Source organism: Pararge aegeria, chromosome 9 (genome assembly GCF_905163445.1).
Source record: "Pararge aegeria chromosome 9, ilParAegt1.1, whole genome shotgun sequence".
NCBI classification, from domain to species: domain Eukaryota; kingdom Metazoa; phylum Arthropoda; class Insecta; order Lepidoptera; family Nymphalidae; genus Pararge; species Pararge aegeria.
Window position 1 is genome coordinate 14522465 of NC_053188.1, and position 15558 is coordinate 14538022.

Genomic DNA, 15558 nt, shown 5'->3' on the forward strand with positions numbered 1-15558 from the left:
ATCTTTAAGTATGAAGTATCCGACTTACAAGAGGAAATAAATCTTTATTTCCTCTTGTACAACCTCTCTCCTATACTTTTACTAAGAAGGCAAGTTATACTTGTTACTGAACTCGAATCTTTAGAAATAAAATAGTAGTAGTGTTTTTATGCGGCATTTTAATAAAGTGAATAAATGTATGTCAAGAGCACATCTAAAAAGCCATTACTCATTTGCAGCGATATATTAAAAAGTGGCTTGGATCGTGTTTAAAGGGTGTAAAGTTATAGATAGCTTTTTTGCAACGTTTGACACTACGAGTAACTGCTTTTTCCAAATACATGTATTTTTTTCCGTACTAATTTTTCCTGAAGTGAACAAATGTAGGTCAAGAGCACATCTAAAAAGATTACCCGTTTGAAACGACGTATTGAAAAGTTCTGTCGTGTTTGAAGAATGTAAAGTTCAAGTTCCTTTTGTAAATTGCTTTTGTGGCACATGTTTTACAAACACTAACTTTTGACACTTAACTCCTTTTTGTCAAATTTCTTTCTGAAGTGACATTAATTACAAAACTTCTGTAACTTATATATTTCTTGATTTATTACATTCCATCCGACTCTGTACCGAAAATACGGAGACTTGGTAAAGTTATCAATTAGCTTAGATCAGCGCCTAAAATATCTCTATTTGCCTTTTGTTTGTTTCTTGTTCCTTCAAAAGGCACTAATACTGACAAACAGATTTTCATTTTTTAAAACGTGTGTTGTTATATATAGCCAATCTGAAATAACGTCAAATTTCGAAATAGACTGCTTCAATCAATTCTACAAATTATTAAGTTCTGTATTTAGATTCAAGGTTTTCTCGAAAATATTTTTCCTATCGTTGATAGTAATTTAGGGAGGCTGTAGTTTGGAGCCGCCATCGTGTCTCGCATCAACTAAATGGGAAAATTATACGGTCTCAGGTAGAAGAAACTTCTGCTTGTTTTGTCAATGATATCTAATCCTTCTTTCGTAAAAACTATCGCATAAGCGGTGATAGCCTAGTGGTTTATACTTCTACCTCCATTTCTATATTCGTTTAATTATTATAGTGTGTCTGTTTGTTTATTTTTTGTTGGTTACCAATGTAAGCTCGTACATTGGTAACCAACACATACCAACCCAATCTCTCAAACGATCATCACTAAGAAATCTTTGTAAACTTTTGTATGCCTAGAGCTAGAGCTACCGTGGAGAAGGACATAGGATAAATTATCGTAGGACATCGAACGGTTCCCGCCATATTTTTTAAAAATCGAATGAAGAATATTAGAGCAAGATATGGATGTTTTTCCGGCTACGATCATGACGATACGTACAAAACAAAAGAATTATATTTAGTTAATAAAATATTTTACGACGAATATTTTTTTGGGAATTGTAGAGAATGTCTTTGTTCCATTTTTAATCTCCGGCGAATTTTTTCGTGGTGGAAATGTATATATATTTTTTCCAATATCTATGCAAATAAATAAATTGAAGTGTCCATCTGTGATCTTAGTATTACAATTACCTACTGCTTTCAAATTAGTATTAGAAGTGCTACTTTACTATATTTACAAATGTGCTATATAATTATATTTCCTAGTTCATTTATTTCATAGTTTCAAGAAATAATTGAAGTTATATTTTATTCATATTTTATTCAAGTTCATGACTTCGTTTTACTATAATTATGTTTCTCTTCAGTTTGACCTCCAAATTATACCTCCTGGTGCCTAAGTCGCTATCAGAAACATAATCCAAACCAGCATTTATAGAGTTTGTGTCTTTAGCTATTAAGATTTTGGTTCCCTCGAAATTTTTCGTTTTGTGTGACAGAGCTTCTCTGAAGTAATACTTACCACCGTGCTTATTTCTGCTACCAAACAATATTTCTGTGTTCCGGTTCAGAACGGAACACAGCATTGCAACTGTTTGGGGGAAGAAATAAACATGGCGGTAGTAGGTACTTCCCCGAATGAGCTTTGTCAAAAAAACTACTCAAAGCTCTATTTAACTTAAACCCTATGCAGGTAAAATCGCGGGTGACTCCTAGATATTTAATAATCAAATACCCTCTCGTGTATTTTATAGGAATATTTTAGGGAGAAATGATTTATAAAAGTATACCATTCCCTTCTGACCGTTAACGAATCCCAGACTGTAATCTCATTATTGGAATTGTTTCTTACGGTTCATTGTACCTACGTGTCTTTATTTTGTTTTTTACTGTTAAATAAAAGAACGTTGCTCTTTGAGCTATTCGCTTATTGTGTTTCATTTTTAACCCCAGCAAAAACGACGGGGTGTTTGTCGTGTCTGTGTATGTCTGTCTGCGGCATCGTGGCTCCCGAACGAATGAACCGATTAACCGATATTGATTTTTTTGTTTGAAAAGTGAATCAGACGGGAGTGTTCTTAGCTATGTTTAATGAAAATCGCTTCATACAATTTTAATTTTGTTACTTAACGTACCAAATGAGTATAGAAGATTACTTAGCTACTCGCGATTTCGACAAAGTATATATTTCAGTTTCATGTGACCTAAAATAAAATTACAAACCTTACTTATTGTAATGATATTAATTCGTTAAAAAAATTCACTCGTGGAATCAATAAATATCTGTGTCATAAACATGCACAGTGACAACAATAGTACACTAGGCTTAATAACATAAAGATGATGAACTCTGTTCTGGTGCGCTTTATTCACCTATAACATTACTTCGGTTATAATATGTAATGGTATCAAAGCAGGTTTGCAAACTGTTTACGAGCGAAGTTTCCTAGGTAAAGCTTTCCACAGCATAATATGATGCTAAACTTTAAACTGTATAGTTACTTCCTTATTTTATAAAAGTTTTTCTCCAGGAGGCCAAGGAGTAGGCAAAGTTTATATCAATGTTAAAATGTTTCTATAATCATCATCTTCCTCAGCCACTTACCTGTTTTATTACCACTGGAGTGTCTCTCATATACAAATGACAGCTGAAATCTTGTCCTCATTTGAAACGCCAAATTTGTACTGCGAAACTAATATTGCATCTATTTAGTAGGTCCAAATTTTAGTTCCTTTAACACTCGTATTACAGCTTCACAACTAGCAGCGCCAAAATGGCGTCAATTAATTGCAGATGTAATCACGGTCTGTGTTCTTAGCCTTTTAATGCCCCTTCTGCTGGACCTTTTGTATCTTTACACTATGGTATTAGTGTTTGTATCATCCTTACAATGAGTTGATTTTTCATCATAGTAAATTTCTTTTTGGCAATGGCAAAAAAATGCCAGTAATATTTGATATATAATTTTAAACTTTTATAAATAATTAACGGATAAAGTATCGCGCTGTGTCTATCCAACTGAGACGTTGGTGTTAAGCCACATGTGCCTGTAATTACACCAGCAACCTTGCCCTTCGGACCGGAACACAGCATTGCAACAGTGCTGCTTGGCAGCAGAAATAAGTAATACTACTACTAATAAAAAGGTAGTTTTAGTTCTCTTACACATAGCGTAAAAAAACACTTCATTTAGCGCATGATAAGGTAAAATATTCCTTTTCACGCATAACGCAAACTAAAGTTTCAGGCGAAACGCTAGTTACCGGATCTTTTCATGCATATCTAAGGAAACTTTGATTGTTTCAAGTTGCAACCTATGCAAATAGTTTAGTTTTGAAGAAACGCCCTGAAACTCTTAGCTTATTTCAGTTTAACATCCCATCGAGTGGTACGTTGCCTACATCACCCGCAGCACTTTTATGTGAGAAGTGTTTTCACTGCATTTTAACTGAGCTACAAAGACTTTTGTTTAATGAAGCGAGCGTACGGCAACTTTTATTTTATAATAAAATCATGTAGGTACACCACGGCCGACGTGGCTGAGGGTGAAATATACAGGTGAGCACGTTTAATATTGTATGATTAGTTACATTTTCTGCGTAATATAAATAAATAAATATACTACGACAATACACACATCGCTATCTAAGTAAGCGTAGCTTGTGTAATGGGCACTAAGATGACTGATGAATATTTTTATGAATAATATACATAAATACTTATAATATACATATAAACACCCAGATACTGAAAACAATTGCGTTCATCACACAAACATTTTCTAGTAGTGGGAATCGAACCCACGGCCTTGGACTCAGAAAGCAGGTTCGCTGCCCACTGCTTCAGTCGGCCGTCAAATATTGATTATAATCTAGTAATTTTTTTAGTACACCACAAGTTAGCTCTTGAGTACAAACTCTAGTGGTAAGTGATGATGCAGTCTAAGATCATAGCAGGCTAACCTGTTACGGGCATATGCGCTATATTAAGCGCGTACCCCTAAAAGGCGTCCAACAGGAATTTCAATTACAGTCAAACCTGGATAAGCGAGAGTTCAAGGGAGCACAATCTCATTCTCGCTTATAGAGGTTCCTCACTAACCCGAGTTTCTCGCTAATGCAGGTACATGGGTAGCGTTTCTCTCTTATAGAGGTACGCAGGAATAACAAGACATATATTCATGCACTATGTAATTTTATTTTATTTATAACTTATTTACATTTAAAAAAATCCGTCAATTTCGTTTGGGTTTCTGTTTTTGTATTTTGAATGTTTTTTTCTAACTCATAAATTTTGTCGAATATTGCTTGCTCGACTGTCGCTTATAGAGGTATAGATAAGTAGCAGTCTCACTTACGGAGGTCCATGAGGGAAAAACGACTCTCTCTTACAAAGGTTTCTGTTTCTCGCTCATAGAGGTTTTGGGAGCCTAAAATGACGGGTCCTGGCTATTTCTCTCACTGATAGAGTTTTCTCACTTATCCAGTTCTCACTTACCCAGGTTTGACTGTATATAGTGGAATACACACCTTGTAGTGGAATAAAAAAAGTATTGGAAGCAAGTCTTTAGTGGTAACTAGCCAAGAAGCTTGCCACCAAACATATACATGCTGCATTGCATACGAAAATAGAGTTATTTGCTATTTACTGTTCAAGGGTTCAACTATAGCGATTCAGAGATTTTTTAATGTCGGTTTCGGTCCTGCGTCTGTTCTCTTTCCGGTCGTGTCGGATTTTCAGTCTTACAGACTATGAAAGTGAGAATAGAGAGAGCACCTGCGCTTGCGCACTATTGTAGTATGGGTGTAATGCACTACATTATATTTTATTAGCAGTGGCGAAGTCGGTCAAGGAAAAAAAAAATATGATGATCATGAACACACACATGATACAATATTGGTTGGAAATTAAAAGTTCTAACACTGAAAATAGGGATGCACGTATGCAGTGGCGTGCACTGGGTTTCTTACCAGGGTATGCATACAGCAAGGAAATTGCATAAAACGGCAAAAATCCTCCTCATATACCAGTTATATATACATTTTAGGGTAGGCAGTGCTTTTGTGCATGTATGAAGTGCACGCCACTGCACGTATGCCACTTACCGGTCGATGCAGGATTCACCTATTTGGGGTAACCCGCTCGTAGCTCCATAGGTCTCATCGGCGGTTTCAAGTACAGGAGCTGCAGTGATAGTCGTAGATGGTGGGTGACAGGAAAACAAGGACGTGCGCGCCGCGTTGTACCACAGCGAGAATAGTCCGAAAGACAATGACGTATGAAAGTTGATAAGTAGGTGGCGCTAGCGAACGTTCGGTATCGTGACATTTACATTCCTTTTCAGTGTTAGACAATAGAAAATGATCTTAAATATAAAATTCTCGTGTCGCGGTGTTTGTAGTTAAACTCCTCCGAAACAGCTTGACCGATTCTCTAAAAATTTTTGGTGCATATTCGGTATGTCTGAGAATCAGACAACAACTATTTTTCGTCCCTGGTCAGCTAGTAATTAATATAAATTGAAATAAAAACAAAGTATTTATGCTTGCACTTTGGAAACATTTTATATACTGAACAATTAATCAGCATATTATCTTCACAAGACATGACATACTCCCATAAGAAAGCAAGCTTTGAGGTGTAGTTCCTCTACGCTGCTTCAATGCAGGTTGGCGGGCTTGAACCTCTAAATATATAATTAAGAGAATCACGAGCTCCTACACAGCGCTCGTAGACTTTATTTACGAATAAACTCAAAAAATCTTCACATGTGAAGGAATTTACAATGATTTATTTATGAAAAAGTTACCGGCTTCCTAGACCTGTTTGTATCTCTTAAAATGTTTTTGCGCTTGCAGTTTGGCATAAACTCGGGCGGTTTACCTCAGGTAGAAAATAGTTGCGTCCTTTATTATTTAAAAATACCAGCTGACATTAAATATTTATAGAGTAGGGCGCAAGTAATCCACTTTCAAAGCACGCCCTTTTCAAATTCAATACAATGAATCGGATCTTTTCTTTGCCAGTATCCTCTACGAAGGACCAATTCAAGTACACGTGATGTTCTGTGCCCTTTCAAAGGACAAAGCGTAACGCATGACAAACAAAACTTCTTTTATACAACCAAATCCTATTCGAAATGCACAATGGCCTTTTTGACACGACACAAAATCGCGATTCACGATAATTTAAAAAATAAATATCGTGACGATGTCCCTTTTATGGTTCCGCACCAAACAGGACCTGATGCCTAAGGCCCCTCAGTATATATGCATGTTAGCCAGAGGGGTTAGCTTCACTAGTAATATTTGCCAGTTGAAATGTCCATTGAATTTCTGTTATTGTGGCTTGTATTATTGCAAAAAATAAAATTAAAACATTAAGAAACCCCCACCATAAAGTAGCATTTTTTCACGTTAGTCTAAATAAGCACTTTCAAGGTTGGCCAGACTGAAGTTTAGGTACTTCAGTCTGGCCAACCTTGAAAGTGCCACTATTGGTTGCGCGAATACAATTTCAAATTTCTTTAGTAGTGCAAAATATTCTACGAAAAAACAGTGGCGTGCACAGGGTTTTTGACCAGGGTATGCATAAAAAAGGAGGATGGCATAACATTGAAAAACTTCCCCTTTATGAGTAATACAAAAATGTTAGGGTATGCAATAATTTTGTTCATGTATGAAGTGTACGCCAATGCGTACAAATACAACACGTGTTACGTGAAGATTATGCCATGTCACGACTACCATCACATGAAGTAGTATTATTTTAATTTGACAGTGTATGCAACATAGCTTTACTTTCTAATAATATAAACATTAATATTTAAAAAACCCCCGTCTTTCAATATATTGTACATTATTGTACTACAAGCCCTTTTATTTCACACCCATATGAAGGTAGTCGTGAAAAAATATTTAATCCGCCAACTTGGACCGATTTTCATCAACCATCGCTAAGAAAACTCCCGACGTTTCACTAAAAAAAAAATTGGTTGTCTGTAAAGTCGGCTTACTGACGATAGTTGAACGTGACAACGTCGTAAGAAAATACTGATGGAATGGTTGCATTTTTCAAAAGAAAATTTTTATTTTATTTGTTTGATAGATATTATCGTTGCTATAAACAATTGACACCACATTCACTTTTCACTGCACTTCATCCTTGCCGAAAACATGTAAATGTATTATTGTATAGAAGCTGTCCACGTGGACGCATCGCTCACTCAAGTAGGCGAGAGACAGAAGTCGAACGCGTAGGCCGGCTGTGCCTCTTTGTCGCTCGTTCCGCGATCTCGCTTGCACGTCAAGCCTTGAATGGAACGCCTCAGAGATAACGCCGCATACATCATGTTTTTTCGTGCGTGCAGCTGGCTCCATCAAATTATAAGACGTTGTCACGTCAAAAACTAATGCGGTTCATCCGTTCGGAAAATACGATGCCATAGACGGACACACACACATACGCACATACGACAAACTTGTAATACCCCTATCTTTTTATGTCAGGGGTTAAAAATAAGGATTATAATTTTGAAACCAAATGTCAACTTATACATTAAGGCTTGGATATGGTAGTAAGACCACCCAGTAAGGTGCAGAACCATCGGTGTGCTATCGTGACGCGCACTTAGCCGGATTCATTATTTATTATTTTCCGCTACGTTTTATGATATATGCAGGTTTTTCCGTTCTGCGATATCAACTTTTTTGTAGAATAACAAAACATGTAAAACGGAATAAAAAATACTATTCTCAATCTATGTATATTAATGCTAAAAGTATCTTTCTAAATCTCCCTGTTCATCTATACTTAATAATATTATAAATAGAAAAGATTTTTTGTTTGTTTGAACCGAATAGGCTTCGAGCTATACTTACGTAGATGGATGAGTATCTACCCACACAACTTTTCTTTTACAAAAATCTCAGTTAAGACTCAACTCCGACTATTGCTAAGTCAATTTACGTATATGGCAGAGACATTCACAGCTCAAAGCAAATCTACTACACATTATTACTGAGAATAACTTAAAGCCGTAACAAAGGACGGGCCAAATGCAATTTTGCACCACATGCCAAGTCACTCTGTATTACGGTACAAGATTATGCACCTCAGGTGTCATCTTCTGAACAAATATTTAAAGTATTTAGTTCAACCCGAGCATTAAGCAGTATAGAATTTAACCTAGATCTTATAGGGACTAGCTGAAAAGCTCGTGAAAATGTCGCCTGGTAGATGTGAAATATTGAAGTTAGATAAGGCCTTTGTATCTAAGAGTATGACACCTTCCTTTCTTTCAGTTGAATTTCTCATTACTTTACGTTTCTTTATGAGATACAAACAGTCTAAGAAGTTAGACTATACATCATCATACATCACTATTTAGCCCCAAAGTAAGCGTAGCTTGTGTTATGGGTACTAAGATGACTGATAGCTGATTTCACCCGGCTAAGTTTGTTGTGGGCTTCTTCTTAGACCAGGGCGCGATTGGAACCCTCGTAGCTTTAGTTGTAAGTTTACGATTGTAGTTATCGCCATCACTGCTATGTACACATTTTTTATATAATAACGCATCAAAAGTGCCATCTATGTGCCTATTTGAATAAAGAAATATTTGACTTTTGACTTTGATAAATAATTTTATAATATACATAAATACTTATGAAATACAGATAAACACCCAGACACTGAAAAACATTCAAACAATCATTGGTGACTCCTATTGGTCTCAGCGTTATGATATGTAGCCTATTGGCTAAATGAAATGAAATGAAAATACACTTTATTGTACACCTAACAGAAATTAAATTATAAACAAAAACAACACAATGAACACAGGTACAATGGGCGGCCTTATCGCTAAAAAGCGATCTCTGCCAGGCAACCCAAGCCAGGAAAGGAAAAAAAACAAAAATAAACACAGACTTAAGGGTTAGTAGGTTGTACACAGGAGAAGAGCAGTTAACAAATTAAAAATAAATATATATATCAATTACTATATCATACAAATTACAAGCCAACAACACAAAGAAAAGTGACTCCGAAGCAAAAAAAAAAAAAAAATGACGAATTAGGGTGGCATAAAATGTTTTTTAAGGAGTCTTTTAAAAATCGGTAGTGACTGCGCGCGCCTAATTTGAAAGGGGAGAGAGTTCCATAGCCGAACAGCTTCAACTGAAAAGGATTTAGAATAGAAAGAAGTACTATGGGAAGGAATTTTTAGTATAAGATTATCTTCAGAACGGAGAGAGCGACAGTGAGAATCACTGAGAAACTCAAACCGTTCTTTAAGATATGGAGGAGTAGCTGGATTGAACAGAACACAGTATAAGAGAGAAAGAATATGAATATTCCTGCGAAGGCGAATTGGAAGCCACTCGAGTTTGTCGCGAAATTCTGAAATGTGGTCATATTTACGAAGGCCAAATATGAACCGTATGCAAAGATTTTGAATGCGCTCGAGTTTATTAAATTGCTCCATAGTTAAATCAAGATAGCAAGTATCAGCGTAATCAAGAATTGGAAAGAGGAGAGATTGAGCTAGCGCAATTTTAGTTGGTATGGGAAGGAAATTACTTAATCGCCGAAGAGAACCTACAGCTGCAAACATCTTCCTGCTCACCTCACTAATCTGGGGAACCCAAGAAAGAAATCTGTCAAAAACAACCCCAAGATTCTTGACTGTGTCACTAAATTGTAATTGGACTCCATCAAAAACAACAGAAGGTAGGGTAGTCCAATCTATCCGTGAAATTAAATTCTGACTGCCTATTATAATTATTTTTGTTTTAGATGGATTTACCCTGAGTCCATAAGATCTACTCCATTGTACAACAGCTTCTAAGTCCTTATTTACTTGTTCAATCGCTAGGGGTAGATCTTGCAACTTAGATTGGGTATATATCTGTAGGTCGTCTGCATACAGGTGGTAGAGAGAGGATAAATTCTGAGTAATTGAACTAATGAAAATTGAAAACAGGAGAGGAGACAACACGCCACCTTGGGGCACACCGGCATTTATTGGACACCATTCTGAATATGAATTTTCAATCCGTATCCGCTGCCGGCGGCCATGCAAGTAACTATGAAACCAGTCAATGACACTAGGAGATATGTTAAGAGAGCATAAAATAGTTAAAAGTAGATCATGATCAACATTATTAAAAGCATTACTGAAATCTAATAATGCTAATACAGTTACAGATTGATTATCCATCCCGAAACGGATATCTTCAGTAATTTTAACTAAAGCAGTAGTCGTACTATGACCGGAACGAAAACCAGATTGAAATGGATTTAAAAGGTTACATCGAGTAAGAAACAGGGTCATTTGTCTATGAACTATCCGCTCAAAGACTTTGGACAAAAAGGGGAGAATAGAGATAGGCCGATAATCAGAGAAGCATGCGGGATTCCGATTTTTAGGAATTGGAGTTACCTGTGCATTTTTCCAAGAACTAGGAAAAAGGCCAGTATTAATAGAATTATTAAAGAGGAATGTAATGATAGGTGCAAGTATTTCAAGGAGTGGTGTGATCATCTTACGACTAATGCTGTCTGTACCAACAGCATCCGAGTTAACCTCTATAATACTTCTCTTAACATCACTAACGTCAATTAGACTAAAAATAAATGCGGGATCATTCGGGGTGGGCAAAGCTAGAATTTGATTTTTTGTATTTAATTTAGTAGTACTATCAATTGTACAAGAAGAGGAGAAGTGCTTATTAAGCTGGTTTAAATTAACATTATTGCAGGGAATATTCCTATTTGCTTTCCCAACACCAAGAGATTTCAGAAATTTCCATACCCTACCAGAGTCTTCCTCTTCAAGTACGGATTTATGAATATGGCGTCGTTGCTTATCTCTACATAACCTGTTGCATCGATTTCGAATTACTTTGTACTTGTCCCTATTAGAATCTGTAGCATTAGATTTGAACTTAGATTTTGCAACATTCTTCTTGTGCTGTAACGTTTTTATCTCCTCCTCAGTAAGCCAAGGAGCAGGAAGATGCTTGATTCTAACTGGACGAATTGGAGCATGAACATCGTACAGTTTTGTCAAAATTGAATTAAAAATATTCACCTGCTCATCAATACTGATTCCCGTACGAACATCGTCCCAATCAGCCTTAGCTGCATCCTCCAGTAAACGTTCCAGGTTCATACCACTAAAATTACGTTGCAAAAGCATACTTGACTTTGCTTTTGGTGGACGTATCTTATATGATAAATAGAGCAAATCATGATACGAAAAGGCATCTGCAGGGCACTGACCATGCTTAGCTACATAGTCAAGAGAAGAAACAAGAACCAAATCTAGAAGAGACGCGGTACAATTTGGAAAAGAGTGGGTTGCTGAAAGAGGAAGAATGCGTAAATTTGCTGCTTGTACCATAGACTTAAGGCGCGAGGCACGGAAGTCGTTTTTTAGAAGGCAGGTATTAAAATCACCCATTATTATCGTATGCTGATAAAGTGGAATAAGTTGGTCTAATAAGCTTTCAAATGTAGGGAAATAGTCTATGGCAAGGCTAGGATTATAAAAAACACCAAGTAACAATTTAGCATTGGAAAAATTTAACTCAATGAATAGATGCTCCGCCTGTGGAGTTTCTTGTGATTGCGATACCCTAATTACTGTAAATGGTATGTGCGAGCGCAGGTATATAGCAACACCCCCCCCAATACGGTTCGTACGATCATTCCGAATGAGGTGGAAACCAGGAAGACCATAAGATGTGGAGGATAAACAAGGCTTAAGCCATGATTCGGAAATTAGGATTGCATGAATATTCTTGCAATCGAAAGCTGAAAGCATATCTAGGTAATGTGCAGGAATACTCTGAGCATTGATATGTATGACATTGAAATTTTTAATTTCATCTGAAAAGTGTGAATTAAGAGTTTCACTGAGAGAAGGGAGGCTATAAAAACTATCGTTACTATCCAATCCAGTTGAGGAAGAAAGCGAAAAAAATGAGTCGTTGAGGCTTACATTCTGCAATGACATAATAGGTATTGATAATTATAAATAAAAGTAATACAAAATAAATAAAATAAATGCGTAACCAGCAGGTCTTACACCTACCAGCATAAATAAGATAAAACAAGATATAGCACACCTTTAACTAACAAACCAAAGAAAATTAACGCATGCCATGATCATTATAAAAAGAAAAGAAATAAAAGTAAAAAAAAAAAAGTAATAAAAAAAAAAAAAAAAAGTAAATAGTCCAAAAATACAATAACAGAGTAAAAACTTGTTTTCCGTTTTAAAATTACTTATAAAAGTTATTATAAGGCTGTATAATCAAAAATCTTTGCCTAAAGTTAAAGTAATTATTGCTTATGCAAAGTTATAAAAATAATTATAAGGCTGTATGATCAATAATCTTTGCCTAAAGTTAAAAGTAATTATTGTTTGTTTATGCACTTCATCTTGACATTTACATGTCATGCTGACATATTAAGACAACAATTGACAATTGACTGTTACAAAAACTTTTAATTAATTACACAAGTAGGTAAAAGTAAAATAAAGGAATTGCGAGTGTAATTAAAAATAAAAACTACTTTTTAACCATTCGCCTAGCAGTGCGAGGAACTGGCAATCTCGTCTCCGGACTCTTCGAAGCTACTCCAGGGCTCTGAACTGGCGATCCAGCAGTTGCCGCCGCCGACTCCACTGGAATCGCCTCAAGCTCCCTTATGCATTCCACTCGATGACGAGCCCCGTCCAAACCGATGATATAAATGAACCCATCACGTGTCCAACAATTGGTGATGCCAAAACGCTTCCGAGCTTCCAAAAATGCGTTGTGACGAGGCTTAGTTAAAAACTCTGACTGAGTAAAGCCAGTGCCCTTAAATTTTGTTTTTGAAAACCAAACCTTATTGCGGACTACGACATCAGCGAACTTAACTACAATAGGCCTGGGCTTGGTACTGGAAGAACGGCCAAATCGATAGCTAGCCTTAATGCTGGAACTTGAAAAATTCGGCAAATCCAAATGTTCGGCGAACGTTGTGGTAACTCGTGCAATCAAATTCTCAGCCTTGGCCTCGGGTATACCATGCAAGAGCAGCATTTTCCGCCTGTTCCGCATTTCCTGGCGATCCATTTCCATCTTAAGAAATTCAAGCTGATGCTGCAGAGTATTAAGTGTAGCCACAATGAATGTCTTGAATGATCCAAAGTCAGCAGCAATAGATGAAGTGGTGACAGTAGTTTTGGAAGATGAGTTCTTTTGTAATTCCTGTTGAAACTCATCCATCTTTATATAAAACATTTCGGACATTGCAGAAAAAGACTGTTTCAAAGTGTCCATTTTGTGTCAGTGAATAACTGTAGTAAAAGGTTATTTATAAATAGTAAATTTTACAAGGAGAACTTTTGCTGGTAGGTATTTTCACTCACATGTACATAATTCTAAATTAAAAAGGTTATTAAAACTATAACTTGTTATTATTTATAAATTCAAACTAAGAGCAAGTCAAAAACATGTGTTTACTATTACACACCTACCCTCGGCTATCTAACTATGGCTAGCCAATGGATAAATGGGCTATCCAATACTGAATTTTTTTTTCTAATCGGACCAGTAGTTCCTGAGATCATCGCGTTTAAGTGAACAAACAAACAAACTCTTCCGCTTTATATAAATTTGTGTAAGATTCCACTACGGTTTCTACGCGGCATCGTACCCGAATGCTAAATCGCTTGGCGGAACGGAGTTGTTACTAGCGACAGACGAAGCCTCCGACCAGACTTGAGGAAATTTATAAATTTCCATATTGCCTCCGCCTGGAATAGAACCCTGGACCTCCAACTTATAAGACCGCAGCACTCACCACAGCGCCAGGGCATGTACAAAAAAGTGTATTTTCATTTCATTTGATTTCATCCCCCATTTTTAAATATATAGTTGAACTCAAACATACTCCAAAAACTTTTGCGCTAAATAAGTTTCACGACAAAGAATTCTATTACGATATAAAAAAGTATCGAATATTCGCTCAAACACAAATTCATTTATTCAAAGCAGCCCTCTTTCAGCTTTATAAGCACTTTTGAAACGTTCAAAGGTGTGTTTATTTAACAAGAAGAATATTTTATTTTTCTTCTTTTCTAATCTAACAATAAAGTAATAAACCTATATGTTACGGAATAGCGAAGCCTTAAAGGGCGTACAATTACAGTTCAAACGTAAACGTACAATAAACATCCTCAAAGGAATATTTTTAGTGGCGTAAATATGAAACCTAAGAGCATCCGCGGGAGGAATTGCGAAATAACTGTTTGTTTACACAATCCGTACAAATGTTGAACACAAAAGAATAACGTTAACAGTAGGTTACGGTTTCTTTTACCCGCTATTTCAGTTATTAAATAGTTACAGGAAGAGCGAGCGTGTATCTTTGCTCTAAGTGTCTTTTTAATCCCCGACGCAAAAACGATGGGGTGGTATAAGTTTGACGTGTCTGTGTGTCTGTCTATCTGTGGCATCATAGCCGACAAACGGATGAACCGGTTTTGATTTAGTTTTTTTTCATTTGGAAGGTTAATTAGTCGGGAGTGGTCTAAACTATGAGAATCAGTCCAAGATGGCCGCCGTCACAAAATGGCGCATTTGAATTTTTTTTCACCACGCCCGCAACATGCGTATCAAATGAAAGGGCTTAGCTGGATGAATAATGTACATACTCTTTATAGACATTCGGGGTTTTTTCTTTGTCTATGGATTAAGAAATACAAACCTACTTGTACATTTCAAGAAATTATTGATATATATATATATATATACATATGTATATAGCTCGTCCGGGAAAGTAGTGCCGCCATGCTTATTTTTGCCGACAAGCAGCATTATTGCAATGTTGCGTTCCGGTCAGGAAGTCGTGGTTGCCGATAAAATGTCAAGTCCAAAGTCGATGGACACAGGTCGGTACTTTGTAGAAATCGTTTCTTGTATGCCGTGTGAAGAACTGCTTTGTTTATGTGTGATTGTTTACTCATTACCACGAGGTGGGCCGCTTCGTCCGTGTATTATTACTATTAAAAACAATACCTTAAAGTATGATAGGTAAGTTCCAGTGATATGAAGATCACATGTCTTTGTGCAGAACTAGTATATCTTACTGGCGGTCCCTCGCGACCCACAAGTCAACCTAAAAATATAGACATATGCTGTCGCGGACTA

General features: G+C 36.4%; 2 protein-coding genes across 2 annotated transcripts in view; one reads left to right on the forward strand and one right to left on the reverse strand.

Annotated features, from left to right (window-relative positions):
- Window positions 1-15558, forward strand: part of LOC120626268 — a 302249-nt gene that overhangs the window by 116778 nt on the left and 169913 nt on the right. The gene's annotated exons all lie outside the window — the stretch shown is intronic.
- LOC120626269 lies at window positions 12889-13686 on the reverse strand. Its single transcript, XM_039893709.1, has one exon. The coding sequence runs from the start codon at window positions 13684-13686 to the stop codon at window positions 12928-12930; it is 759 nt and encodes a 252-aa protein (XP_039749643.1). The 3' UTR covers window positions 12889-12927.

Bases quoted from the DNA above. Each gene is read 5' to 3' on its own strand.
- LOC120626269 (XM_039893709.1), bottom strand. From the start codon at position 13,686: ATGGACACTTTGAAACAGTCTTTTTCTGCAATGTCCGAAATGTTTTAT.